Source organism: Thalassophryne amazonica, chromosome 21 (assembly GCF_902500255.1).
Source record: "Thalassophryne amazonica chromosome 21, fThaAma1.1, whole genome shotgun sequence".
NCBI classification, from domain to species: domain Eukaryota; kingdom Metazoa; phylum Chordata; class Actinopteri; order Batrachoidiformes; family Batrachoididae; genus Thalassophryne; species Thalassophryne amazonica.
The window spans coordinates 26,216,842-26,241,143 of NC_047123.1; the positions used below are offsets into that span (position 1 = coordinate 26,216,842).

A 24,302-nucleotide genomic window follows, 5' to 3' on the forward strand; every position below is an offset into this window, starting at 1 on the left:
AGGAAAAACTCCCTCTGACGACACTGAGGAAGAAACCTCAAGCAGACCAGACTCAAAGGGGTGACCCTCGCCTTGGGCCATGCTCCAGACAGACAAATGTACAAGAAATTTTGGGAGTGTCCATGCTGGTGTCCAGGATGGGAGACCTGCAGAAGAAGACACCCACACCCACCTCTGGATGGAGCCACACCTCAAACAGAGAGAGAGAGAAAAAAAACAGAAGCAGGCAGCACAAAGACAACAAATACAGTATAATTTGTCAGCGTTAAGCAACAGGAAACACAGAAGAAATACTAACGTGAAACAGATACGCCACTTAATGCGCCTACATCACTCATTTAGGAAACGCCAGAGAAAAGAAATACATTTTTAAAGAGGATATAAAATTGTCTAGGGATAGCTGATCTAATAAAGGGGAGACTTTTCCAGAGCATGGGGGCAGCCGCTGCAAAGGCTGTCACCTCTAGTCTTTAATCTGGTTTTAGGCACCTCCAGCAACAGTTGGTCAGAAGACCTTAAGGCACTGGTTGGGGTGTCAAGCTTATGGCTAATACTGTATTTTCATTTTTCTAGAACAGCGATGTTCTGCTGGACCTGCTGAGTGATGTGATACCACCAGTTTCAGCAGCACATGCCTTTGATCATGATGGAAGTAGACTAGCTTACATTGCTGGCTATATGGGCAGTAGAGGCTGTGGGGAAATTCAGACTGTAAAGGCAGTCCCTGTCAGGAGTGTAGTATCTTGACCACAGATATCCCTGCTGATTCACAGTACACATTCCTCAAGGACAAACAGAACACTAACCTCAGCTTTGGTGACAAAGACCTTAATGTGCCCACTGTGCCACTGTTGGATTTAATCACAATCTGGAGTGCAACTTCCCAAAAAAAAAAAAAAAAAAAAAAAAAAAAAAAAATCAGCTCTGTTCTCCACACAGTTGCTCTGGAAATGAAAAGAAGCTATGTGTCAGCAGCATGGAGACTGTGAGGGAGTTGAAGGGAGCGGTGTGTGACAAGGAGAAGTGCAGAAAGTCACTCGTCTACATGGTTAGATTCTTCCTACGGATCAGAATTCATCACATCTTACGTGCCCCAAACCAGATCAGAAGAGTGGGAGAAAACTTAAAAATGAGTCCCCAGTAAAATGGACCACACTGTACTTAATAATCACATGCATACGTTTCATTACTCAACACAGGCTAATTTGAGCGAGGCATCAAATAAATAATAGAAAGTTGTTTTAGTTTAAGGGCACTTTCTTGGCAGAATGTTCTGATGCACCAACAGAGCGGCCAGTTAGTTTTCACTTCTCCAACCCTGCCCAAAGGGACTTTAAACTGTTCTCCCGTTGTGCATAAATATCCGTTTTCTTCTGTGCCTGCAGAATTCCTGTTTTGGGATATGTATCCCATACCTGCAGCCAAAATAAACTTTATCCACAATTTACAGAACAAAGCAGGTAGTGACAGCAAAATCGAAACATCAAAAACTTTAAAAACCATAATATCAGTGTTTCAAAACCTTAGTGTTAAAATGAAGAAATCATGTGGTCAATGGGATTCAAACACATCAACTGCTCCAAAACCATTTTGCCACTTTTGCCCTTCTGACATTGAATAATACAGAGCAAGTAATTGTAGTGTTTTCATTCACAAATACTAAATTAATCAAAAACAAATGGGAGTTGTATTACTCATAGCTTTTGTATTTTTTCCTTGCTATTGTCCTGCAATTACATTCCTGTTGTCTGATCAAAAAAAGCAACACACATTCACACAAAAACATGAATGCAGCACATTTATTAAGGAAAACTCAAGACAATACTCAAAAACTGAAACTGCTTGATGTATTACTATAGACTCATACAGGCTACAAGTTTTTTTTGTTTTTTTTTAATTTCCAGCAGGAAATCCAAACATCTACTGTTTCACATTTCCAGCAGAGAGAAAATTAAGTATTTAATTCTGTCACATCATCCAGAAAACTAAAGTCCTTAATTTTTTTCATTATTATTATTCAATCTCAAATATGCCCAAAACCTGTGGCTAACCATGCAACAAAGGTCTTTGACATATGACACTCTGAATGCAGACATGCTGTCCTGCTGCCAAATGGAATTCCATATAAGAAACTACATACCCAATTCATTTTAGAAATCCTGTACATCGGCACACAGTAAAATATTGTTAGTCCAGTTTATGGCATAAATTTTTGTCATGGCATCAATAAGCATGAAGTGAATACTGAATATTACTTCTTGATTTAGTGTCTGCAACAGTGTTTTTCCTGTTGGGGTGTGTTCAAAAGGCCCGGAAAAGCTGGTTTGGCATGTATCCTAGATGGAGGAAGGAGCTTTGGGCTTCTCTCTCCAGATTAGCCAGCTCCTGGACTGTTGGGGCCAGCACATCTACGTGACCTTTGTAGTTACCACCTAAACAAAAAAGGGACACCAGACATATGCTAACATTTACCATGGCACTTTCACCGAAGCTAAAATAGATGAAGGCAATTTTAGAGACTTCTTGTACCACTAACAAATTAACTAATACCTAAAGTTATTAGGATCATTAATAGTCATCTCACTGTGCTGCCAGCATGGATAAGACATACCTCCTAATGCCCTCCGCTGACCGTAAGTCACCTTCCCATCAAACTCATCCACAGGTATTTTGAGGTCTGGCTCACACTGGGTGATGGTGCACTTGAGATGTTCCTCAATTTCTGAAAGGAGCTGTCATCACAGAGATAACAAAAAGGTCATTCAACTTTGAAATATGGTAATAGACCTGAGCACATGTTGGGATTGAGTCCTAACTCTGTATCAGGTCGAGTGCAGTGCAAGTGGTATGCTTCATTTGAATCTAAGTAACGGTTCATTTGACAAAGTGATTCCAGTTGTAACTAAGGATCCTCTAAACATGGTATCATGCATTCAGCATTAGCCTTTGATTCAAAGTCTCAGTCACATAGCAAGACCTGTAGCACCAGGAAACAAACAAAAAAAAAAACACAAAAAAAAACCATGACATTTGTCACCATGCAAAGGTGTTGACACCTTTATTCAGGGACCTCATGTCTCCATAAACTCTTCCCAGGTCTCTTGATCTCAAAGATTGAGGACCAAAAGACATGAAGGTCACTGCCAAGATAAGTGAATCTCTCCACAAGGTCAACACTTTTTCCATCACATACAGATACAGGAAGTCATTCGAAGCCTGGATCTTAGTCTTCAAACAGTACAATTACAAACCCAGACACTCAAACTCGTCAAATGCTGCAATCAGGGTGTCTACAAATATCTTTCAAAAATCCAAGCATTTTCTTTCCAACAAAGGCACCAAAGTTCCTGAACTCTACAACCCTATCATTCAGGGGATCTAAACCAATGACTGTGTTCACTTATGTTAATAAGAAGCTAAACTTCACTGCTCATTTGGGGTTTCACCATGAATGCATTCACTTTCAAGAATGATACACCTTCTATATTATAGCAAAAAATATATCTCTAAGCAGGTGAGTGAAAAACAAAGAAAAAGAACTTAATGAATAACACCATTTCCCATCACTTGGGTCTTGAATAAATAAAATAAACCTTGTTTCTTTCACAAGAACATTTATGTGCTGGGATCAACATCAGCTAAAGACAGCAAGTCCCCATGACTTAAAGAGATTTAGTTGTGTGCGTCTATTCACCTCTTTTTCGTTGTACCAGATGGTACAACCCCCATCCTCCTTCAGCCGGGTATTGTAGCAACCTCTGCCTCGGTTCGGGCAAACGTGGTACCACACCTGCACACATGGAGAGTTATGCTGACACCAAACTTTATTAAACACAGAAGTCAGTGAATGTCTATTAACCTTACCTTCTCTTTCTCCATGGCAACCAAAGAGACAGCCAGCCCCATTCTACAAATACGAGAGGAATTGATACACCACTTTTCTTTACAACATTATGCATGTTTGACAGAGGTTTATGTTTCAAATGAAGCTGAATTTGATCATTAGGTGTCCTGACCTCTCTGCTCTTCCCACTCTACCGATACGATGGACGTAGTTCTGCTTCTCATCAGGTAGTGTCACATTAATCACTGTGGAAATGAGTTAAAAGTTCAAAAAACAGATTGAACACACGCCCAGTGCCGAGATGGGGCAGGTGAACAGCACCTGAACATCTCTCACCGTAAGGAACACCGTGGATGTCAATCCCTCTGGCAGCCACGTCAGTGCAGATCAACAGTCTCACTTCTTTTCTCTTTAAATACAAAACGCATCAAAAAGTGTGTAAGAACCATCATATGGCATTAAATTTTACATGTTCAGATTTATTTCTTTTTAACCTTAAAGCGCTCCAAGTTATTTTTTCGCTCGTTGGGCTTACGATCACCATGGAGACAGACACATGAAAACTGGTGGCCTTTATGGTCTGGACCTAAAGAAAATGGACAATAACTTAAGGATTCTGAAATATTTCATGAAGAACTAAGACAATTTACATGAAGTGGCCATTATCTTATTTTGGCTCAAAGAGTTTAAAAGAAGAGATTGTTTGATAATTCTGAGTCACATTTCCTACTTTTGATGGTGCTCACCTCCACCTTGCTGAATAAAGTATTGTTCCATGTTGTCGCAGTCGATTTTGGTGCGACAGAAGACTATGGCCTGGTCCATTTTGTGCTCTTTGATGGCCCTCACTGTGTACTCGCCCTTCAGCACCTTGATGGCTTCAGACCACATTTCTGAAATGTGCGCGCGCGTGCGTGCACACACACACACACACACACACACACACACTTTCTACTTACCAGGCCCACATTAATGACTAAAAGGCAAATTAAAACATTTATTACTGATTGTTGTTCATATCTGGTGGCTACCTGGTGTATTGGCTCCTGGTTTGGTGTAATCTTTGGCATGGACTTCGTCAGTCTATGAAAGCAAAACATAATAAAAACTTTGAGAACTCAATAATAAACCACTTCTCAAGCAACCCAAATTGAAATTATCGACAAAACAAATCTTTTATTCAAAATCCATTTGGGAATACTGACCCCGATTGAAATACTTAGAAAGAGCAACACCACTACACCAGAGTTTGCCAAAATAAAGAGTAAAACCAGCTCATATGTACACATAACCACACTGGGTTTCTAAAACTACTTAACCGGAGGCACTGTCCAAGCAACACCATTTACTAAACTTTCACTTTGTCTCAAAGTCGGTGACAGAGCGAAGACTTTATTTGGAAGATTGCAGTTCATCTTTGCTGTCTGTGCCCTTTAATCTGATCCCCGCAGAGAGCACCGTATGACAATTTCTACAGTGAGACCAGAGGTCTCAAACAGGTTCCAGAAATGGCCGAAAGGGTGCAGGTTTTCTGTGCAACCACCCACTCCAGCAGGTGATTTCACTGATTAACATCACTTTGAGCAGGTGAAATCAGTTAATCAGTGAAATCACCTGCTGGAGTGGGTGGTTACACAGAAAACCTGCACCCTCTCAGCCCTTTCTGGAACTGGTTTGCGACCTGTGAGCTAGACCATATTGACAGCAAAAGCACAGCAAAGACCATTAGACTTTATGGCAGTCTAAATTTTTGCAGTAATTTAAAATAAACCAAACTGATTATTTTTAGACTAGACATCAGAGAATGCAGTGTTGTGGACTCACTCGGATATGGTTCTTGCCCAGGCGTTCCCAGAGGCGGTCGGCCTTGGGGTTGACGGGCACAACCACATGGTGGACGGTCTCTGGAACAGAGTCCTCGCCCTTCAGGTCCACCCAAGTGGGAAAGTGCATGATGCGCTCCGACAGTTTCTTCACATCAAACGAATGTAGTGTGGCTGAACACACAATCACCTGGAAGGAGGAAACATTTGACTCGCTTTTTCAGACCCCCACAAAACTCAACTGTCACCATGTTAAACATAAACACAGTTGCAACATATTATCCACAAACGCTGTTATATTTCATTTCTGAATATTGCAGTACATTAATTAAAAAAAAACAAATAGCACTAATTTAAAAACAGCACACAAATGTTGCTGCAATGCTCGATTTCACCCAGAATGCAATCTGGCAACTTGGCTAGAGAACTCAAGCAAGCACTATTTAAACAAAAACTGGTGCTACATGCACTAAAGTGTTACCTGCAGCCTCTTGCCATCAGAGGTAACCTGAGGGATTTGGTTATGGATCCTGTTGATGAAGTCAGTGTAACCCGCAGTCAGGAGGCCGTCCTGAGGGACACACGATAACCAGGTTTCAGTGGGAAATGGGAATTAATACAAAGAAACTATAAGACGTGTTAAAAACAAACCAACACATTTACGACAATCACAACTTTTGTTTTCTAATCCTCCAGTTGTGTTTCACGTACACACTCATCCAAGACCAGAAAGCGGACTTGGGATAGACTGAGTTTGCCAGTAGATATGAGGTCGTCCAGTCTGCCTGGCGTTCCCACTACGATGTCCACCTAATGACCACGAGGCAATGAACGGAACAACAAAAAAAAAAAGTCAGAAAGTGTTCAACTTTAAATTCAGTGATGTGCAATACGCACTGCATGTGTGAAGACTGTGTGCATCACCTACCCCCTGTTCCAGAACAGACAGCTGCTCTTTGGCTGCTACACCACCAATTACCAACAGTTCTCTACACAGACAAACTCATGTTAACATTTTGGCGCCATCTGCTGGTTTGAAGTTTAAGCAACATCAATTTTTTTGTTTAATTTAAAAAAAAAAAATAAATAAATAAAAAAAAACTAATAAAAGAAAGTGGATTTAGGTCGGTGGAGTGTCCTTGCCTCAAGTGGAGGAGTTTAAGTATCTCGGGGTCTTGTTCACGAGTGAGGGACGGATGGAGCATGAGATCAACAGACGGATCGGTGCAGCATCTGCACTGATATGGTCGCTGTATCGGATTGTCGTGGTGAAGAGAGATCTGAGTAGGGGGGCAAAGCTCTCGATTTACCGATCGATCTACGTTCCGATCCTCACCTATAGTCATGAGATTTGGCTCATGACCAAAAGAACGAGATCGCGAGTACAAGTGGCCGAGATGAGTTTCCTCTGCAGGGTAGCTGGGCATTCCATTAGAGATAGGATGAGGAGCTCGGTCACTTGGGAGGAGCTCGGAGTCAAGCCGCTGCTCCTCCACGTCAAAAGGAGCCAGTTGAGGTGGCTCGGGCATCTTTTCCGGATGTCCCCCGGACGCCTCGCTGGAGAGGTGTTCCGGGCATGTCCCATCGGGAGGAGGCCCCAGGGAAGACCCAGGACACGCTGGAGGGACTACGTCTCTCGGCTGGCTTGGGAACGTCTTGGGGTTCCCCCGGAGGAGCTGGGGGAGGTGTGTGTGCTTGAGCTGCTGCCCCCGTGACCCGACTCCGGATAAAGCGGAAGAAAATGGATGGATGAGCACAGACTTGCAGAATATGGATATGTTTGAGTGCCACTGGTTGTTGATGTTTGCACAGTCTGATGATACCTGAGTTTGGGGTTGTCCACGTATTTCTTAAATTGCTTGACATTATTGAAGGTTTGCTCAGCCAGCTCTTTCGATGGTTCGATGATCAGCGCTTTTGGCGCATTGGACGATGCTTTCGCCTGGCTCACTTTTGCGCAACCTGTGCAACAGAGATGGCAGCCAATCAACAAAAATCTACACACAACATCGCATTTGTGGTACCAGGCTAATGCTAAAAATGTAGCAGTCTTATTCCTTCATGTCAGTAGAAAAGTGTCAACCAGTTTTATTTTGTCTGAATATTAAAAAATTATACTCTTTTCATCTCACAATCAGATCTGGAAGTTAGTTTTTCAGCTATAAGCATGCTGGAACTGAAATAAAGTTGGGTGAACACACCTGTCTGAGAGGATTTGACCGCATTGGCATCTGGCGCCTGATCCAGTGCAATAAACCCACTTTTAGGGGGATTTTTAAAGTCTTCCCCTCCAAAGTTAAACTTCAGCTCTGCATTCTGTGAGCGGAGAAATCAAGAAACAATTTTCAAAGCACGTCTTTATTTGTTACCTTTATTTGATTTGCTCTCTAACGATACCTTGAGCACACAGGAGGCAAAGAAGGGCTGACTCTTCAGCTGCTGAGGAATCTCAAAAGCCAAACCCAGGTCGTTACCTGGAATCAGAAAATGGGAACAGTGAAGATGAGCAGGAAGTGTTCACCAACATTTCCAGTTGTATCACACTGATGGAAAAACTGCACCATTTTTGGAGAAGGAAATTTGGGCCTTATCTAGATCCAGGTAGCATCCAATAGTATCGTGCATGGTGAACTCCTGTAATGAAGGAAGAAAAGGTGTATATGGATTACAACAACAACAACAAAAACCCTCAACCAACACTTTCAATAATGTCATGACTGACTGAATCATTCATTTCAAGGAGGTTTTCTGTTACCTCTCCATAGCTGTCGAACTGCTTGTTGTTGGATTTCTTTCCCGTCCCACCAAAACCAAAACCATGCTTATCAGTTCCTAAGAAAAACAAAATAAGAAAACTGAAATGTCTGAAATGACACTGCAACCAAAGCAGGGTAATTTAAGCGCCACATTGTCAGCGAAATCGATTCCTAGCTTTAAGTGTCGAGATTAATGGTAGACACGAGCACATACCGAGGTCAAGGGCTGCCTGACTGGTGGACCAGCCCACTCGACACAGACCCTGATCGTGACAGGTCACCTCGTAGTAATATTTCCCTGAACACAGAAGGGGACAAAAGTCACAAAACCGAGCGATAAAGGAAAAAAAACAAATGCACCACTCACGTCACAAATGGTCCTCTGCAAAGTCAAGTAAGCATGAGTTTGTAAGGCCAACCAAGGGCAATATTTTAGTGCGTTTAAAAATTTGAATCACAACATTCATTACTCTGAGCAGCAGCTTGTCTATTTTTAATGAAGCATTCCAATGATTTAATATTGCATCTTATTATAGTTGAGCTGCATTTGTCCACTTTAGTCACACAATGATTGGAGATTACTTTAAATTCTGAGTGAATCAGCTCCAGGCAGTTGACAGCAGCTTTATGTAAATTCATAAGAGACGGATGGATGGATGTCACTGTGTCTGATGATGACTGCTGGTGAAGCTGCTTCCATTTGTGCAACAGTGTCTCCCACATACTGAGCAACCTAATTCAGTCCTCATGGCTGGAATAGTGTTTCTACAGAAACGTTGTAGCTCCTCAAGTCATTCCTGTATATAAGACCTGCAGGACTTGTGTTATTTTCTGCATAGCACAATTCATTGAACATTATTTTGAATTGTCTAGCATCTCCAGGTTGGATATACTAATTTCCTCTGAGCTGATGTGCAGAATATATTAATGGTGGAAGGACCCTAGCTGGTGGCTATAGTATGCTGTCCAAAGTGCATCAGTGGGGCGGGGATGACAACACTGGTTGACTGAGGACTTTGTCATGCCCCCTCCAGCATGCATTTGCAAGGCTGTTGGAAATTTCACAGTGCAGCTGGTTAGCCATCCTGAGAAAGGATGCTGTGAAGCAGACAGTGCACCAGCGGCTGACGATTGAACTTGATGCACAGCTCAAACTGGATGCATAAAATCCTGTGTTTTTAATACCGAGGGTCAATCTGAAGTGTTTATTATCAATATTCACAGTATGAACTTTGACAAACTATCGTTCACAATGCTCTCTGGTTTGATTCCTGGGTGTGTACACCTGTTGGATAGCTATCCCTCTCTCAATTTCCCCCTTTCCTGTCACTTTATACTGTGCTATCAATTTAAGAAGAAGAAAAAAAAACTGCCATCAATTATACTGGACATCATGCCACAGACATTCATTAACATCATACCATTTATGAAATAAAGCCACTAAATGACTGACTAAAAAGCTGAGAGAAGAAAACAAAAGCAGCTTTATATTTTTTTTTTTAAACTGGCACATTAGGTCCAACATTGCACCAAATATGAAGCAATTCCACAGAGCAGGTGTTGATACCCAAATACAGATGGTACAGACAGAGACAGACACGCACACACATGATCCATTCCAAAGCCTACATATGGTCCACCTCACCCAGGGGAGGATTAGATTCACAATCAATGCACCACTGCAGAGTAAATGCAAAACAAAACAAAAGCCTTGAAATACAATCAGCTCGACTTTGTAATATTAGTGTGGACAAGGCTGAGGGATTTGCTTCCTCTCATAAGAACTCTGTAAGCAGCAATTCTGATTTACACACCTTTAGTAACACCTTTTGTAGAGCGGCACCCGTGCCATTCTTTAAACTCCCTGCTCTGACAGCACAGGCCATCTGGACCGATTGCTGGAGAGGTAGAAATATGTGACAGATTAAGCACAGACCACATCCGAGTGCCCTCCTGTGCTTGAATATGGAATGACATGCTTAGTGTTCCCAAACCTCTTTCTTACCAAAGGCTGGACTGCGGTCATAAGGATTCATCTGCCAGGTGTTGAAAACTAACGTATGGGAAATTAACATCAAGAAAAATGGGGGGATAAAACATGAACTACAAGTGGGGAGAAGACTAATTCAGATTTAGCAAGAGAAACTAGTGCATAAATAGGGCTTCACAACACCATTCTGCACCATGTTATAAACATTTCAGTTTGAATCAATAAACAGCTTCAAATATTAAAAGTCTCAAATATTAAAGATGCCTCACTGGCTCCTCCGGTTTTGATAGCAGCTCTTCCCTTCTTTCCCTCCTGATGGTCCTTTAGGGTCTCATACACAATCTGGATCACTGGGATACTGAAGGCCTGATTATAATGAGGGCAATTGTGAATGTTAGCATTAAGATATTTTCCCTGATCTGGCAGAGCTGATGAAAAACAAACTGAAACAATAGCAGATGTGAAGTTTCTACTGAATATCTCAATACATCACAGACAAATAGGTGTCAAGTACTTACGCCCGTTTTACCGCTACCAGTTTCAGCTGCCTGTACAAAGAAAAAAAAAAAACATTGGTGTGCAGATATTTAGGGCTTCTAAATTATTATTTTTATATAAAGTGTTATTATATAAATAAAATTTTATATTTATCGGCACTTACATTCCTGATTAAGTGTTCAGTCTATAAAATGCTCTAACAATATGGTCCACAATGCTAAAATGTTCAATTCCTAGTGAGATAAAACTGAGATAAGGAATACATTGTCACATTTGCCAATCTTAGTTTTGATACATTTTCTTGTATGAAAATCCTTCTCTATTCCAGTCCAACATGATCTGACATATTATGTTCACATATCCATTCGCAGATTTTATGAAGGAAACTGAATGTGAAAGTGATGATTTAATTGTGCTATCATAAAAAAGTGTCCATTCTAATGTGTTTATGGCTGTGGGAAGAAGCTGTTTTTGTATCTGAAAGTCCATGTTTTTACAGTCCTGTACCTCCTGCCTGTTGGTAGGAGGTTGAACATATGGTGTGCAGGGTGTGTGCCCTCAATGGCATCTCGATAGAAGGATGTCAGCAATTTTTGTTTGAGATTGTTCTTCCTGAGTAATCTCAGGAAGAACAATCTCTGCTGTGCTTTCTTAAGTGTTTGTGGTGTTGGCAGCCCAGCAGAGGTCATCAGAGAGGAGAATGCCCAGGAATTTGAAGGTGTGCACACTCTCAATACAGTCACCATTTATACAGACTGGTGTGGGTTCAGCTCCCCATTTCCCCTTGAAGTCCATTACCAGTTCTTTGGTCTTTGTGGTGTTCAGTGAGAGATTGTTCGCTGAACACCACTCAGACGCTGGATTTCATCCCTGTAGGTGGACTCATCCTGACCCGTAATGAGTCAAAGTATTGTGTGAAGAAGATGATGAAATTTGGTGAGCAGATGGAAAATGTCCTGGAAAATGATGGATTTTATTCCGAATTTGATCCTGAAAATCCTGAAGTTTATACAGTCTGGTTGGTACGAAATTGCTTTTAATTTTTCACATGTAAGAAGTTGGAACTAATTACAATTTGACACACAGCCGAAAGACAAAGCAGAAGAAGTCACAGGCGAGTAAGTTATAAATTATTGTCCCATTAAGTTTTTTCCCCATTGATCAACTACGCACTACTCTACTTTATATAAAATGCAAACAACGTCATCTCTGCTTTATAGTTTTCCACAGACTTACCATAAGGACATCTCCTCCACCGAGAATGAGGGGCACAGACTCTGCTTGAATGTCAGTGGGGAGCCTTAAACAACAAATTCAAGTTACATTTTATAAGATTTTTTTTAAAGAGCAAAAACACACAACATAAGGTATAATTTTAAAATAATGTGCAGAGAAAGTCGATGTGACGTGGATTGACTTACAGCCAGTCCATCTCCTCCACAGCCTGAGCGATTTCAGGCATAACGCCCATTTCTGTTCAACAAACCACACGTTTTAACTAAATATTTTTGCAAATGTGTTGTAAAAGGCAATCTAAAATTCACATAAAGCCGATACGCAACGCAAACATGAGAGAATCGGCACGCATCTTACCTGAAAACGCTGCCATAGCTGCTAACACCAACTAGCTTAGCCAGCGGAAATGACGTACCTTCTTCTTCTTCTTCTTCTTCTTCTTCTTCTTCTTCTTCTCTTGCTTAGCAGACGAGACGCAAAAGTGACGTACCAACCTGATAAAAATAAATCGTACGTTCCGGTCAATGGATAACAGCGTAAAATTTGTTAGTGCCACAAAACGCAGTTTGACCTTATAAAAATCTAAGTCTATATGATTTAAGACGAATTTAGTTGTTTTGTTTACTTTTGGCGAAGCGCGGATCACCGTCTATTTTGATCCTTGATGGCCACCGTAGCCTATTGACAGGTGCGTCAAATAAACATGGCGGCGGAATCCGTATGTGAAAACGAAGATGAAAATATTTTATATGATTTACTCGTTATTAATGAATGGCCGCCGGAGACGGACACTCAGGTTAGTCAAATGTTCACGCATGCCTGTTTTTAGTTTGCTGTGAAGGTCTCAACGTCAAGCATTTTGTTTAACGAGCAGAAAATTCCTCAAAAAAGTCAGCTGTCATTAACAGCCACGTAGCACAATGATGGGCAAACGATTTGCAAACATGCCTTCATTCAGCGTCTCTTTCCTTCCTGTTTATTGAAGACAAATCAGGGGATGGATACATGAACATATCAAAGCCACTGAAAATGTCTCGGACTTCATTTACATTAGAGCAGTGGGAGATTTCTGACGTCGCCGAGGTTTGACAAGGACTCAAAAGATTTGTGATTCACATCGTGACCCGGATTTTACCTGGATTCGGATTCCACAACATAAAGCAGTAATTTCATACTGATCCAGGTCCATACTGATCCTGGTCATACTGATCCATTTATAGTCCATCCATGTTCAGAGCTTAACAGATATTGGACAAACTAAATATAAGGATTATTATTTATACACATTATCACTTTTACAGCCAGTTTTCTTGAGAAAAATCATCAGAGGATTGGTGCAAGAACATTTCCAAAGCAGTTAATATGTCTCGGGCTTTGTTTACAGCAGTCAGCAAGAAATAAACCGTATGGTAAATCTATCTGGAATAGGCGCTTTGCAAAAACTGAGTGACTGTGAAAGAAGCAGACTCATAAACAAAGCCACCAAGACACCCAGATAACTCTGAAGAAACTACAAGCTTCTGTAGCTGTGACTGGGGAACCTACAGTTTTTGTGTGTTTCATTACCGGTCATAGCTTCAAGGTAGAGTGGAACGGATCAGCATTTTCACACAGCGAAACAGTTCAGTTGTCATATGACATCTCCCATGTGCCTTTTGGCAAACCTTAGCTGAAATTTTACATCATCTTTTCAAGAAAATCTCCTCTATACCTGTTAATCATTAAATTGCATAACTGGTAATACAACAGACAAAAGTTACACTATGCACAGTTTCTCCGATCACACTCACAGAAGCATATGGGTGTCTTGGTGGCTTCCCTCACTAATCTCCCTCTTGCACTGTCACTCAGGTTTTAAGAACTGTCAGTTCCACACAGATTTATTACATACTACCATGTTCGTATTTCTTAATAATTAGGAAGTGGTTATTCTCCTGTGACTGGAAGAGGGCTTACTTTGGCTATTTGTCTGGAACACGCAGTGATGGGAGCATGAGAGAGTGATGCAGGGGGTGGAGGGGGTTGTCTGGGGCGACATGGGGTTCGGAGGGTTATGGTTAGGGGAAGGGAGAGTGATGTGGAGTGACATGGGGGGCGTCTGTGGTTTACGTTTCGGGTTAGGGGAAGGGAGAGGGTTAGAAATAGTAAAAAAAAAAAAAAAAAAAAAAAAAACGCATCACGAAAATATTACAAACCCAGTGACCTGCTAAAGTGGGTCACATGATGACGTCATTGCGCTCAACCAATCACAGCGTGTTCCGGACAAATAGCCAAAGTAAGTCCAATTTCGGTCACGGAAGAATAACCACTGCCTAATAATTACGTCCACCAAGGATGTAATACAGTCATCGGCATTTATACTTATATGGTCCTAATTCCTAAATGGTTGATGCAATATTTTTGTTCAACTCACTAAATTAATACTAAAAGTCTATGCTGTTAAAGCACATCATGATTGTTCCATAAATTACAAAAATTGTCTTATGAACCAATGACTCACTGATCTGACTGTATGTGGTAATTATAATTTTACCATATGTTGTATAGTTACAACAAATTCTTGCTGTTGGAAAGGGATGTCAGGACTATGTAATGGCTCTGTGTGGTATATTAGCTGGTTTGAGGTCTGCACTTCTCTATACTTTAGGTCTTCCTGTAGACATTTTACAACTTACTGCTGCAGTTCCCACATGAGCCACTTTGGACTTTATCTTCCACAACCAGTCCAGCTCAGGATTGTTACATCTATCACTAATGTCTTCTTTTGGGCTTTGTCCACTGCCGTGTCCAGTTGGCTGGCCAGTACCTTCAGCGGTTGCTCTCAGTGCTACTTCCTTTTTTCTTCCCTCCTTTTTTTTCCCCATCTCTGATACTCTCTGTGGTTGAGTATTCTCATCTTTCTGATGTACTCAGATATGCTTGTTTCATCCGATTGATGCTCGATTGTTTGTTGCCGTGTGCACATTTTCACTGATTGTACATTCTCAAGGTTGGGGACTTGAAAACTTCTACACATTGCCAGACCATTCTTAATCTGCTTCTCTGTGGCTTCAGTCTCTCTCTTTCGCCATACCCCTGTGCTGAATTCTAAGGATCAGGAAGGTGTTTTTGCCTATAAAGAGCCAAATCATTTATTAAGCAATTTTGAAAATAGTTTTCAACTTTTTTTTTTTTTTTTGAAATATGGTAAAGAAATAATCAATTATTAATTTCACCAGTACAACTGAGCTGAAAGCAAAATTCAGAAAGTGGACTAAAGTGAAAGTGGAGGAGAGTGAATTCTGATTTAACTGCTTCACGTTTCATGTCTACCAATTGCAGTTGCGAGGCAGCAAGGAGCACAACACCTCTCTTATTGCAAAAGCAGTGACTGGTAAGTTTGACTTTTGAAGTTGTGTTCCTGTGCACATTTGTACTTCACCACTTAATATACATCTTGTATGCTGTCTCATGAACACAATTCGCCAATAGTCATTGCATATAGTTTATCCAGTTGTGTGATACAAAATTACTGCAAAGCAAAACCATCTACTGCATTGTGTAATGCAATGTCACATTTGCATAATTACTTTTCTAAAGCACACACAGTTGCTTGATGGGTTATTTATTTAATTGCCTTTAAACATACAGTCTTTTAGGTGTCTGTCAGTTTACGTTGAGCTCAGAAACAGTTATCTGCTGCTTACGCATTGAGCATATGGATTGAGTCAACTTACTGAAAAGCAAGGAAACGAAAGACTTTAAAAATTACTTGCCTTAATCTTCCACTTAATGTCAGCCCTAGTTTCTACCTTGCACGTTCATGGTTTTTACACCTGCTATCCATGTTAACCATGTTTGCACTTGTCTGCACGCCTGTGTTTGTCTGAAAATGAGGTATGGTCAGACAGTGCACAATCAGAAATACACAGAAAGCATTTGTGCTACAGCTCAGCAAAAACCTGCTCTAAAGTCCAGTGCAGGCTATTTCGGGTATCGAAAGGCCACCATAGTCAGGAATGCACAACAGTGTATCCTTGGACTCTAAAACTGAGTTGAATGCAAAAATTATTAAAGTAGTAACTCATAGAAGAAAGCAAAAGTATAGTAAATTTGGTGTCTACTGTGCTTTTCTGCTGCTTTTCCTCATCACTGGCACGGGCTACACCTGGAGCAGTGTGGCTCTCGGGAGCTGAAGAAGGAGGATTCAGTATTCACTTTAAACATTGTTTGAAACAAAAATGTTGACTACTTATACATTAAGATGTGTGACACCCCTTGCTTTGATACAAAAACACATTACAAACACTAATCACATGTACCAGCCCAGACAGAAAAAGAAACATCTTCTCCCTCCATGTGTGTCAGAGTGCAAGAGTGAACAGTTTTTCACTTACTTTTAAAAGTGCTGCATGCAATGGGAATTAGTATCAGTACTTCCATTCATTTAGGGTTTTCTGTGTGAGATGTCCCCTCAAATGAAATCTGAAACAGATGCACCTTGGCCAGCGAACAGCCTTCAAACATAGCACTGGGTGCTACTGGAGTTATTCCAACTGTCGTAGCTGTCAGTGTCTCTTCTGCATTTTGGTTTCTGCACGTGTACACGGCTCCATTTCCTGGCTGGAAAAACCTCACTTCAGTGCGCCGTGTCAATAGCAGTGTGCAATTATTTAATACTTTTATTTGATTGGTTGAATTTATGGTATGCCTACAACCAGTGGATAATGTGGAGATTTAACCCAGCCCCTTTGCACACCACAACTCTGATAATCTGTGTAAGTAGCAATATGTAGGTTGACACACCCCAAAAGCCTTGTACAACCACCATCAAGCTCGAGCCCTATAGCTTAATTAATTTTAGTTTTTTTAACTATTGCTGATGCCTGAATGGGAACATACTCTTGACATTCATCTGCAGTGGTGTAATATTGGAGTAATGTAAAGAACAGAACATGATTAATGTGCCTTTTAAACATTGGACAGTAATTTAATTCCGTCACAATAAAAAAAATTGTGACTTTATTGTCATTATTATTAATTTTACAAGTCTTAGTGAGAATGGCATTGAAGTTGCATCAACTTTGTGACAATAAAACATTGTTTCTATGCAGTGGTTATTATTCTTATGCTGTTTTGCTTCACTTGCAGGCCCGTTCAGGTTAATACTGCACTATTTGTGGTACAGGTAAGTATACCATTGCCGACACGTAACAAAAAAAAAAAGACTATTTGTTTATAATATCTTGTATTTAAAAGTAAATTGCAATGAATGCACATGAAATATGACTGAATCCTCACAGTTCAGAGGATTATCCATCTCTTTTGCATAGAAAGTTGAGAGTAGCAGTTCCATGTTTGGGATTTGATTGGGATTCACAAACTGAGTGAATTGATAATCTTAAGAGTTCATTTATCGGCCTCATTAATGTGATAATTATCTGAGCGTTCTGTGACTCTCAGCCCATCCAGCTCCTCTCTGCCCATTGGTCTCGTCCGCCTCGCAAACAAGCAGATCAGCTGGCAGCTGGTGCTCGCAAGGTATAACAGACACACACACACACGAAAATACCTGAATGCAGCACTGCTTCGCGGAGCCTTTCCTGGTCTCCTCCTTTGTGTAACCCCCTCAACCAATCACTTAATTGTGTTCATTACTACAGACAAACCAAGGAGAAAGTCTTTTTTTAATTGGCTATTGATTCCGGCATGTAAGTCCGTGTTAAGCGTCGTGGATTGATGCCGCGGACAGCCATTAGTTTGATGTGCTTTATCCTTCCATTTCCTTCTCATCCACCTTTTAAATCTTTCTCCCTCATTTCATTCCCTATGCAACCGTCTCTGCTCTGTTTATGCTTCAATCGTTATTGTTCTCTTTAAGCCGGCCAACCTAGACTCCAATTGCAGTCTTTATTGCTCAAAGTTCATAAGTGGCTTTTGTATCCCACCCGCCCCACTCACCCCTCTCACCCCGCTCACCCCATCACCTTCAACTGTTACTGTTTCATTTATTTCCTTCTCTTGTTAATTACTGTCGGTTTTCTCCTTTTCTCCACAGTAATGGCAAACTCTTGGCTGTGGTTCAGGACCAGTGTGTGGAGATTAGGTAATTATCGAACTCTGTACAGCTATTTGAGAGCCACGAGCAGTGCATTTGTGTATCTTTGATAGAGACTGAGGAAGATATTTATCTCACCTTCCCTTTTTTTTAAGCGCTGTGTTCTTTCTTTTTTCAATTAGTGCAATCACAGATTACACCCCGTCAATTGAATTTCACGGAGCTCATAGTGTGTGCAGAAATATGCACACATGTATGTTTTGTTGAATTTTGTGTAGATTCATGCACAGTATTGACCACTTAAAAGCGTAATTGCGTCCTCCGTCCTATTACCATCATTATTAACCAACCTTGCACTCTGAGCCCCCTTTTTACTGCCGCCAATGAAGTTGGAGGAGGTTATGTTTTTGCCCATTTGTTTGCCTGTTTGTTTGTTTCAATCAATTAATCAACTTTTTTCTTATATAGCGCCAAATCACAACAAACAGTTGCCCCAAGGCGCTCCATATTGTAAGGCAAGGCCATACAATAATTATAAAAAACCCCAACGGTCAAAACGACCCCCTATGAGCAAGCACTTGGCAACAGTGGGAAGGAAAAACTCCCTTTTAACAGGAAGAAACCTCCAGCAGAACCAGGCTCAGGGAGGGGCAGTCTTCTGCTGAGACTGGTTGGGGCTGAGGGAAAAAAACAGGAAAAAGACATGCCGTGAAGGGGGGCAGAGATCGATCACTAATGATTAAATGCAGAGTGATGCATACGGAGCAAAAAGAGAAAGAAACAGTGCATTATGGGAACCCCCCCACAATCTACGTCTAAAGCAGCATAACCAAGGGATGGTCCAGGGTCACCCGATCCAGCCCTAACTATAAGCCTTAGCGAAAAGGAAAGTTTTAAGCCTAATCTTAAAAGTAGAGAGGGTATCTGTTTCCCTGATCTGAATTGGGAGCTGGTTCCACAGGAGAGGAGCCTGAAAGCTGAAGGCTCTGCCTCCCATTCTACTCTTACAAACCCTAGGAACTACAAGTAAGCCTGCAGTCTGAGAGCGAAGCGCTCTAATGGGGTAATATGGTACTATGAGGTCCCTAAGATAAGATGGGACCTGATTATTCAAAACCTTATAAGTAAGAAGAAGAATTTTAAATTCTATTCTAGAATTAACAGGAAGCCAATGAAGAGAGGCCAACACGGGTGAGATATGCTCTCTCCTGCTAGTCCCCGTCAGTACTCTAGCTGCAGCATTCTGAACCAACTGAAGGCTTTTTAGGGAACTTTTAGGACAACCTGATAATAATGAATTACAATTACAATTATTGTTTGTGAACAGCGTGGAGCCCACAATTTTTCATATATCATTATGAAGTTTTTACTGAAGATTCATGTCCTGATAGGCAAGAACTGACTAAATTTTCAAGGTCATAGGTTCAAGGTCAAAGTCAGGAAAAAGCTTGGAAAATTGGAAAAACTATTTCTAACGACTTTCAAAAATTCATAACTGTGTCAAAAAGAAAATAACAAAACCAGACTTTTTTTCTATTTGGATTTTATGTTTTTGCACGACTTTAGGATCATTTTGTTAATACAGTATATCAGAATGAAAGAAAAACTATAAAGTCACACAGGTGAAGTTGTGCTGAAAAAAATGACACAGAACAAGGCAAAGTAAACAGTTTTTTAAGGTAACTTATGAAGGTAAAACTAGGGATGCACCAATGCCGATACCAGTATCGGTATCAGCCCGATCCCGTATGCATTTTCTTGTATTTGTAATCATAAAACTGCTCAGATACTAGACACCCGATACCCCTTTACAGCAGTGAGATGTCAGCCTCTCAGTGCAGCCCGTGGGCAGGTGGAGGTCGCGGTTCGACGGAACGCCTGCCCACTTCACCTACGAAGCATCGATGCTGCGAGCTTTTCATCTGTTTTCTGCAGTTGAGAACAGTTGTCATCTCTGAAAGCGCAGTGATGGCAGCACACCTGCACTAAGCTTTACAAAGACATTTTTACCCTTTTTTTTTTTCTTTAAAATTCTATGCCGTTCCGTGTGTGTCCTCACTAAAAACAGCTGATCCGCACACATTAACAAATGCTAACACTTGTTTTTTCCACCCAAATGCACGTAAAGTCTGACATGAAGTAAAAAAAAAAAAGATGCTGAAAACTTAAAACAAACAAATTCCCTACCTCTCAATCAGGTGGTGCTTTTGCCATAAATACACATTGTCAATTCTTCCTGCTCAGACGGAAAACCAGGCGCGAATCCAGATGGGGGGGGCGTGGTATAATGGGTGACTCCGTGGTATAACTCACAAACTCGCAGCTTAATGTAAGTTGGAGAGGAAATGGCGTCTCACTAATTTAGAAGATCTTCACTTAGCCTGGAAAAAGAGTCTGTTGCGCTATAAAAAAAGCCCTCCGTAAAGCTAGGACATCTTACTACTCATCACTAATTGAAGAAAATAAGAACAACCCCAGGTTTCTTTTCAGCACTGTAGCCAGGCTGACAAAGAGTCAGAGCTCTATTGAGCCGAGTATTCCTTTAACTTTAACTAGTAATGACTTCATGACTTTCTTTGCTAATAAAATTTTAACTATTAGAGAAAAAATTACTCATAACCATCCCAAAGATGTATCGTTATCTTTGGCTGCTTTCAGTGATGCCGGTATTTGGTTAGACTCTTTCTCTCAGATTGTTCTGTCTGAGTTATTTTCATTAGTTACTTCATCCAAACCATCAACATGTCTATTAGACCCCATTCCTACCAGGCTGCTCAAGGAAGCCCTACCATTATTTAATGCTTCGATCTTAAATATGATCAATCTATCTTTATTAGTTGGCTATGTACCACAGGCTTTTAAGGTGGCAGTAATTAAACCATTACTTAAAAAGCCATCACTTGACCCAGCTATCTTAGCTAATTATAGGCCAATCTCCAACCCTCCTTTTCTCTCAAAAATTCTTGAAAGGGTAGTTGTAAAACAGCTAACTGATCATCTGCAGAGGAATGGTCTATTTGAAGAGTTTCAGTCAGGTTTTAGAATTCATCATAGTACAGAAACAGCATTAGTGAAGGTTACAAATGATCTTCTTATGGCCTCAGACAGTGGACTCATCTCTGTGCTTGTTCTGTTAGACCTCAGTGCTGCTTTTGATACTGTTGACCATAAAATTTTATTACAGAGATTAGAGCATGCCATAGGTATTAAAGGCACTGCGCTGCGGTGGTTTAAATCATATTTATCTAATAGATTACAATTTGTTCATGTAAATGGGGAATCTTCTTCACAGACTAAGGTTAATTATGGAGTTCCACAAGGTTCTGTGCTAGGACCAATTTTATTAACTTTATACATGCTTCCCTTAGGCAGTATTATTAGACGGCATTGCTTAAATTTTCATTGTTACGCAGATGATACCCAGCTTTATCTATCCATGAAGCCAGAGGACACACACCAATTAGCTAAACTGCAGGATTGTCTTACAGACATAACGACATGGATGACCTCTAATTTCCTGCTTTTAAACTCAGATAAAACTGAAGTTATTATACTTGGCCCCACAAATCTTAGAAACATGGTGTCTAACCAGATCCTTACTCTGGATGGCATTACCCTGACCTCTAGTAATACTGTGAGAAATCTTGGAGTCATTTTTGATCAGGATATGTCATTCAAAGCGCATATTAAACAGATATGTAAGACTGCTTTTTTGCATTTACGCAATATCTCTAAAATTAGAAAGGTCTTGTCTCAGAGTGATGCTGAAAAACTAATTCATGCATTTATTTCCTCTAGGCTGGACTATTGTAATTCATTATTATCAGGTTGTCCTAAAAGTTCCCTAAAAAGCCTTCAGTTAATTCAAAATGCTGCAGCAAGAGTACTGACGGGGACTAGAAGGAGAGAGCATATTTCACCCATATTGGCCTCTCTTCATTGGCTTCTTGTTAATTCTAGAATAGAATTTAAAATTCTTCTTCTTACTTATAAGGTTTTGAATAATCAGGTCCCATCTTATCTTAGGGACCTCATAGTACCATATCACCCCAATAGAGCGCTTCGCTCTCAGACTGCAGGCTTACTTGTAGTTCCTAGGGTTTGTAAGAGTAGAATGGGAGGCAGAGCCTTCAGCTTTCCTCTCCTGTGGAACCAGCTTCCAGTTCGGATCAGGGAGACAGACACCCTCTCTACTTTTAAGATTAGGCTTAAAACTTTCCTTTTTGCTAAAGCTTATAGTTAGGGCTGGATCAGGTGACCCTGAACCATCCCTTAGTTATGCTGCTATAGACTTAGACTGCTGGGGGGTTCCCATGATGCACTGAGTGTTTCTTTCTCTTTTTGCTCTGTATGCACCACTCTGCATTTAATCATTAGTGATTGATCTCTGCTCCCCTCCACAGCATGTCTTTTTCCTGGTTCTCTCCCTCAGCCCCAACCAGTCCCAGCAGAAGACTGTCCCTCCCTGAGCCTGGTTCTGCTGGGGGTTTCTTCCTGTTAAAAGGGAGTTTTTCCTTCCCACTGTCGCCAAGTGCTTGCTCACAGGGGGTCGTTTTGACCATTGGGGTTTTTAAGTAATTATTGTATGGCCTTGCCTTACAATATAAAGCGCCTTGGGGCAACTGTTTGTTGTGATTTGGCGCTATATAAATAAAATTGATTGAAATTGATTGATTGAACACTGATGCTCACAGACATAAGTAAAGTTAGTGATGGACTGTTTCAGTTATTGTTAAAGGACAATTTGTTGTAGTCAAAAAGTGAAGTTATATGATTTAAGTGAAATGATTGTAAATAAAAACAAAGCTCAGGATATTGGTAGCAGTTATAGTTAAAAAGTAAGGAACATCTGATGAATAAAACATTTTCAAAGTCATCATAAAACTGCAATGGGATTATTAAGTATTCGTATCTGTACTTGGTATCGACAAGTACCCAAATGTAAGTGCTCGTACTTGTACTCAGTCTGGGAAAAAAGTGGTATCGTTGCATCCTGAGGTAGAACCAAAAGTAGTCAAAAACAGCCAGTTATACCCTGGACCCCAGAGGGTTAAAGTTTTGCGGCCCACACAGGTCCGAACCTATAGAAAGCAGGTTGTTCCGGTCATAAGACAGACTTTAATGTCTTCTAAATGTTCATTGTGTTTGTGTGAGAGGAAGAAAGACACTAAAATTGTGCATTTTGAGTAGCTGCTGTTCATTTCATGCACATTAACTGTTCTAACACAAAGAAATTGCAGTCTAATGCTTTAAATGTATCCATGTTAAAATGAGAAATTGTATCAGTGTAACTTCTCACCACAGAGAATAAAGAGACGATCTGCTTCACTTTTATTGTCCATATTTGAGTTCAGAATTCTGCCATGCATCAAAACAGTTGTTTGGAACAAAACTTGCTTGTGCGTGAAATGTTTTGTGATCATCCTGTTATAAGTGTGAGGAATGAGGCAGACAGCGTTCCTCTCGTTCCTTCGTCGTGAGTGCCGCTGTTTAATCACACGGTGTTTTGTTGCTTTGATTCACAGCGGTAGATGTTGTAAGATGTCTCGAGGTTTTACCCGCTGAGTTTCTGTTAAGGCCCCGTCTGCTTGATCCACTGTGCTGCTTTACCCGGCGGCTTATCGGCTGCTGCCGCCGCTGCAGTTCCCCACATTACACATCAGTCCAAGCTCCACCCTCACATGTGTACTTTAATCTTTTGTGATGCTATTTTATTTATTATTTTCCTAATTCAGTGTGTGTTTTTGCATCCTCCCCAGATCAAGGAGAGATGACTTTGGCTCCGTTATTGGAAAGTGTCAGGGTAAGACCACCTCTCTTAAAATTCATATCATTGAAAACATTTAAAAAAGTCCTCAAACTTCCTCGTGGTTCATAGTACTTCACCTTGTAGGTAGTAGGCGGGTCAATATGTTGTCATACTTCCATCTGTATGTCTATGTGCATGTGTGAGCTCAGTTAACAGATAGTAAGTACTTGAGGATTACAGTGCTTACACCATAGGTCCACTTTGGGGAGGAGGAGAGCTGATTACATTTTACACTTGTTAGACTTGTGATTTTTTTCTGTTTGTTTGTTTTTAAACCACTAAATGGTAGACACATGATACTGTCATAAT

The 24,302-nt window shown here is 40.7% G+C and overlaps 2 protein-coding genes across 4 annotated transcripts in view; one reads left to right on the forward strand and one right to left on the reverse strand.

Moving 5' to 3' along the window:
• Positions 1-1,780: 1,780 nt before the first annotated feature.
• ddx1 (DEAD (Asp-Glu-Ala-Asp) box helicase 1) lies at positions 1,781-12,576 on the reverse strand. Its single transcript, XM_034161762.1, has 26 exons — positions 12,505-12,576; positions 12,333-12,384; positions 12,148-12,211; positions 10,932-10,961; positions 10,683-10,779; positions 10,429-10,476; positions 10,238-10,321; positions 8,638-8,721; positions 8,423-8,499; positions 8,229-8,301; positions 8,065-8,141; positions 7,869-7,983; positions 7,491-7,629; positions 6,596-6,656; positions 6,379-6,477; positions 6,149-6,238; positions 5,669-5,857; positions 4,876-4,927; positions 4,591-4,737; positions 4,339-4,430; positions 4,181-4,253; positions 4,017-4,089; positions 3,865-3,907; positions 3,695-3,790; positions 2,612-2,732; positions 1,781-2,432 (listed from the first exon to the last, which is right to left on the reverse strand). The coding sequence occupies exons 1-26, from the start codon at positions 12,518-12,520 to the stop codon at positions 2,302-2,304; spliced, it is 2,223 nt and encodes a 740-aa protein (XP_034017653.1). The 5' UTR covers positions 12,521-12,576; the 3' UTR covers positions 1,781-2,301.
• Positions 12,577-12,803: 227 nt separating this feature from the next.
• nbas (NBAS subunit of NRZ tethering complex) overlaps positions 12,804-24,302 on the forward strand; it is a 309,279-nt gene continuing 297,780 nt past the window's right edge. For all 3 annotated transcript variants that reach the window (XM_034161663.1, XM_034161660.1, XM_034161661.1), the window contains exons 1-6: positions 12,804-12,943; positions 15,469-15,520; positions 17,278-17,314; positions 17,590-17,667; positions 18,185-18,232; positions 23,944-23,987. In XM_034161663.1, coding sequence (XP_034017554.1) covers positions 12,851-12,943; positions 15,469-15,520; positions 17,278-17,314; positions 17,590-17,667; positions 18,185-18,232; positions 23,944-23,987 — 352 coding nt within the window. In that variant the 5' untranslated portion in view covers positions 12,804-12,850. The remainder of the gene's footprint in view (positions 12,944-15,468; positions 15,521-17,277; positions 17,315-17,589; positions 17,668-18,184; positions 18,233-23,943; positions 23,988-24,302) is intronic.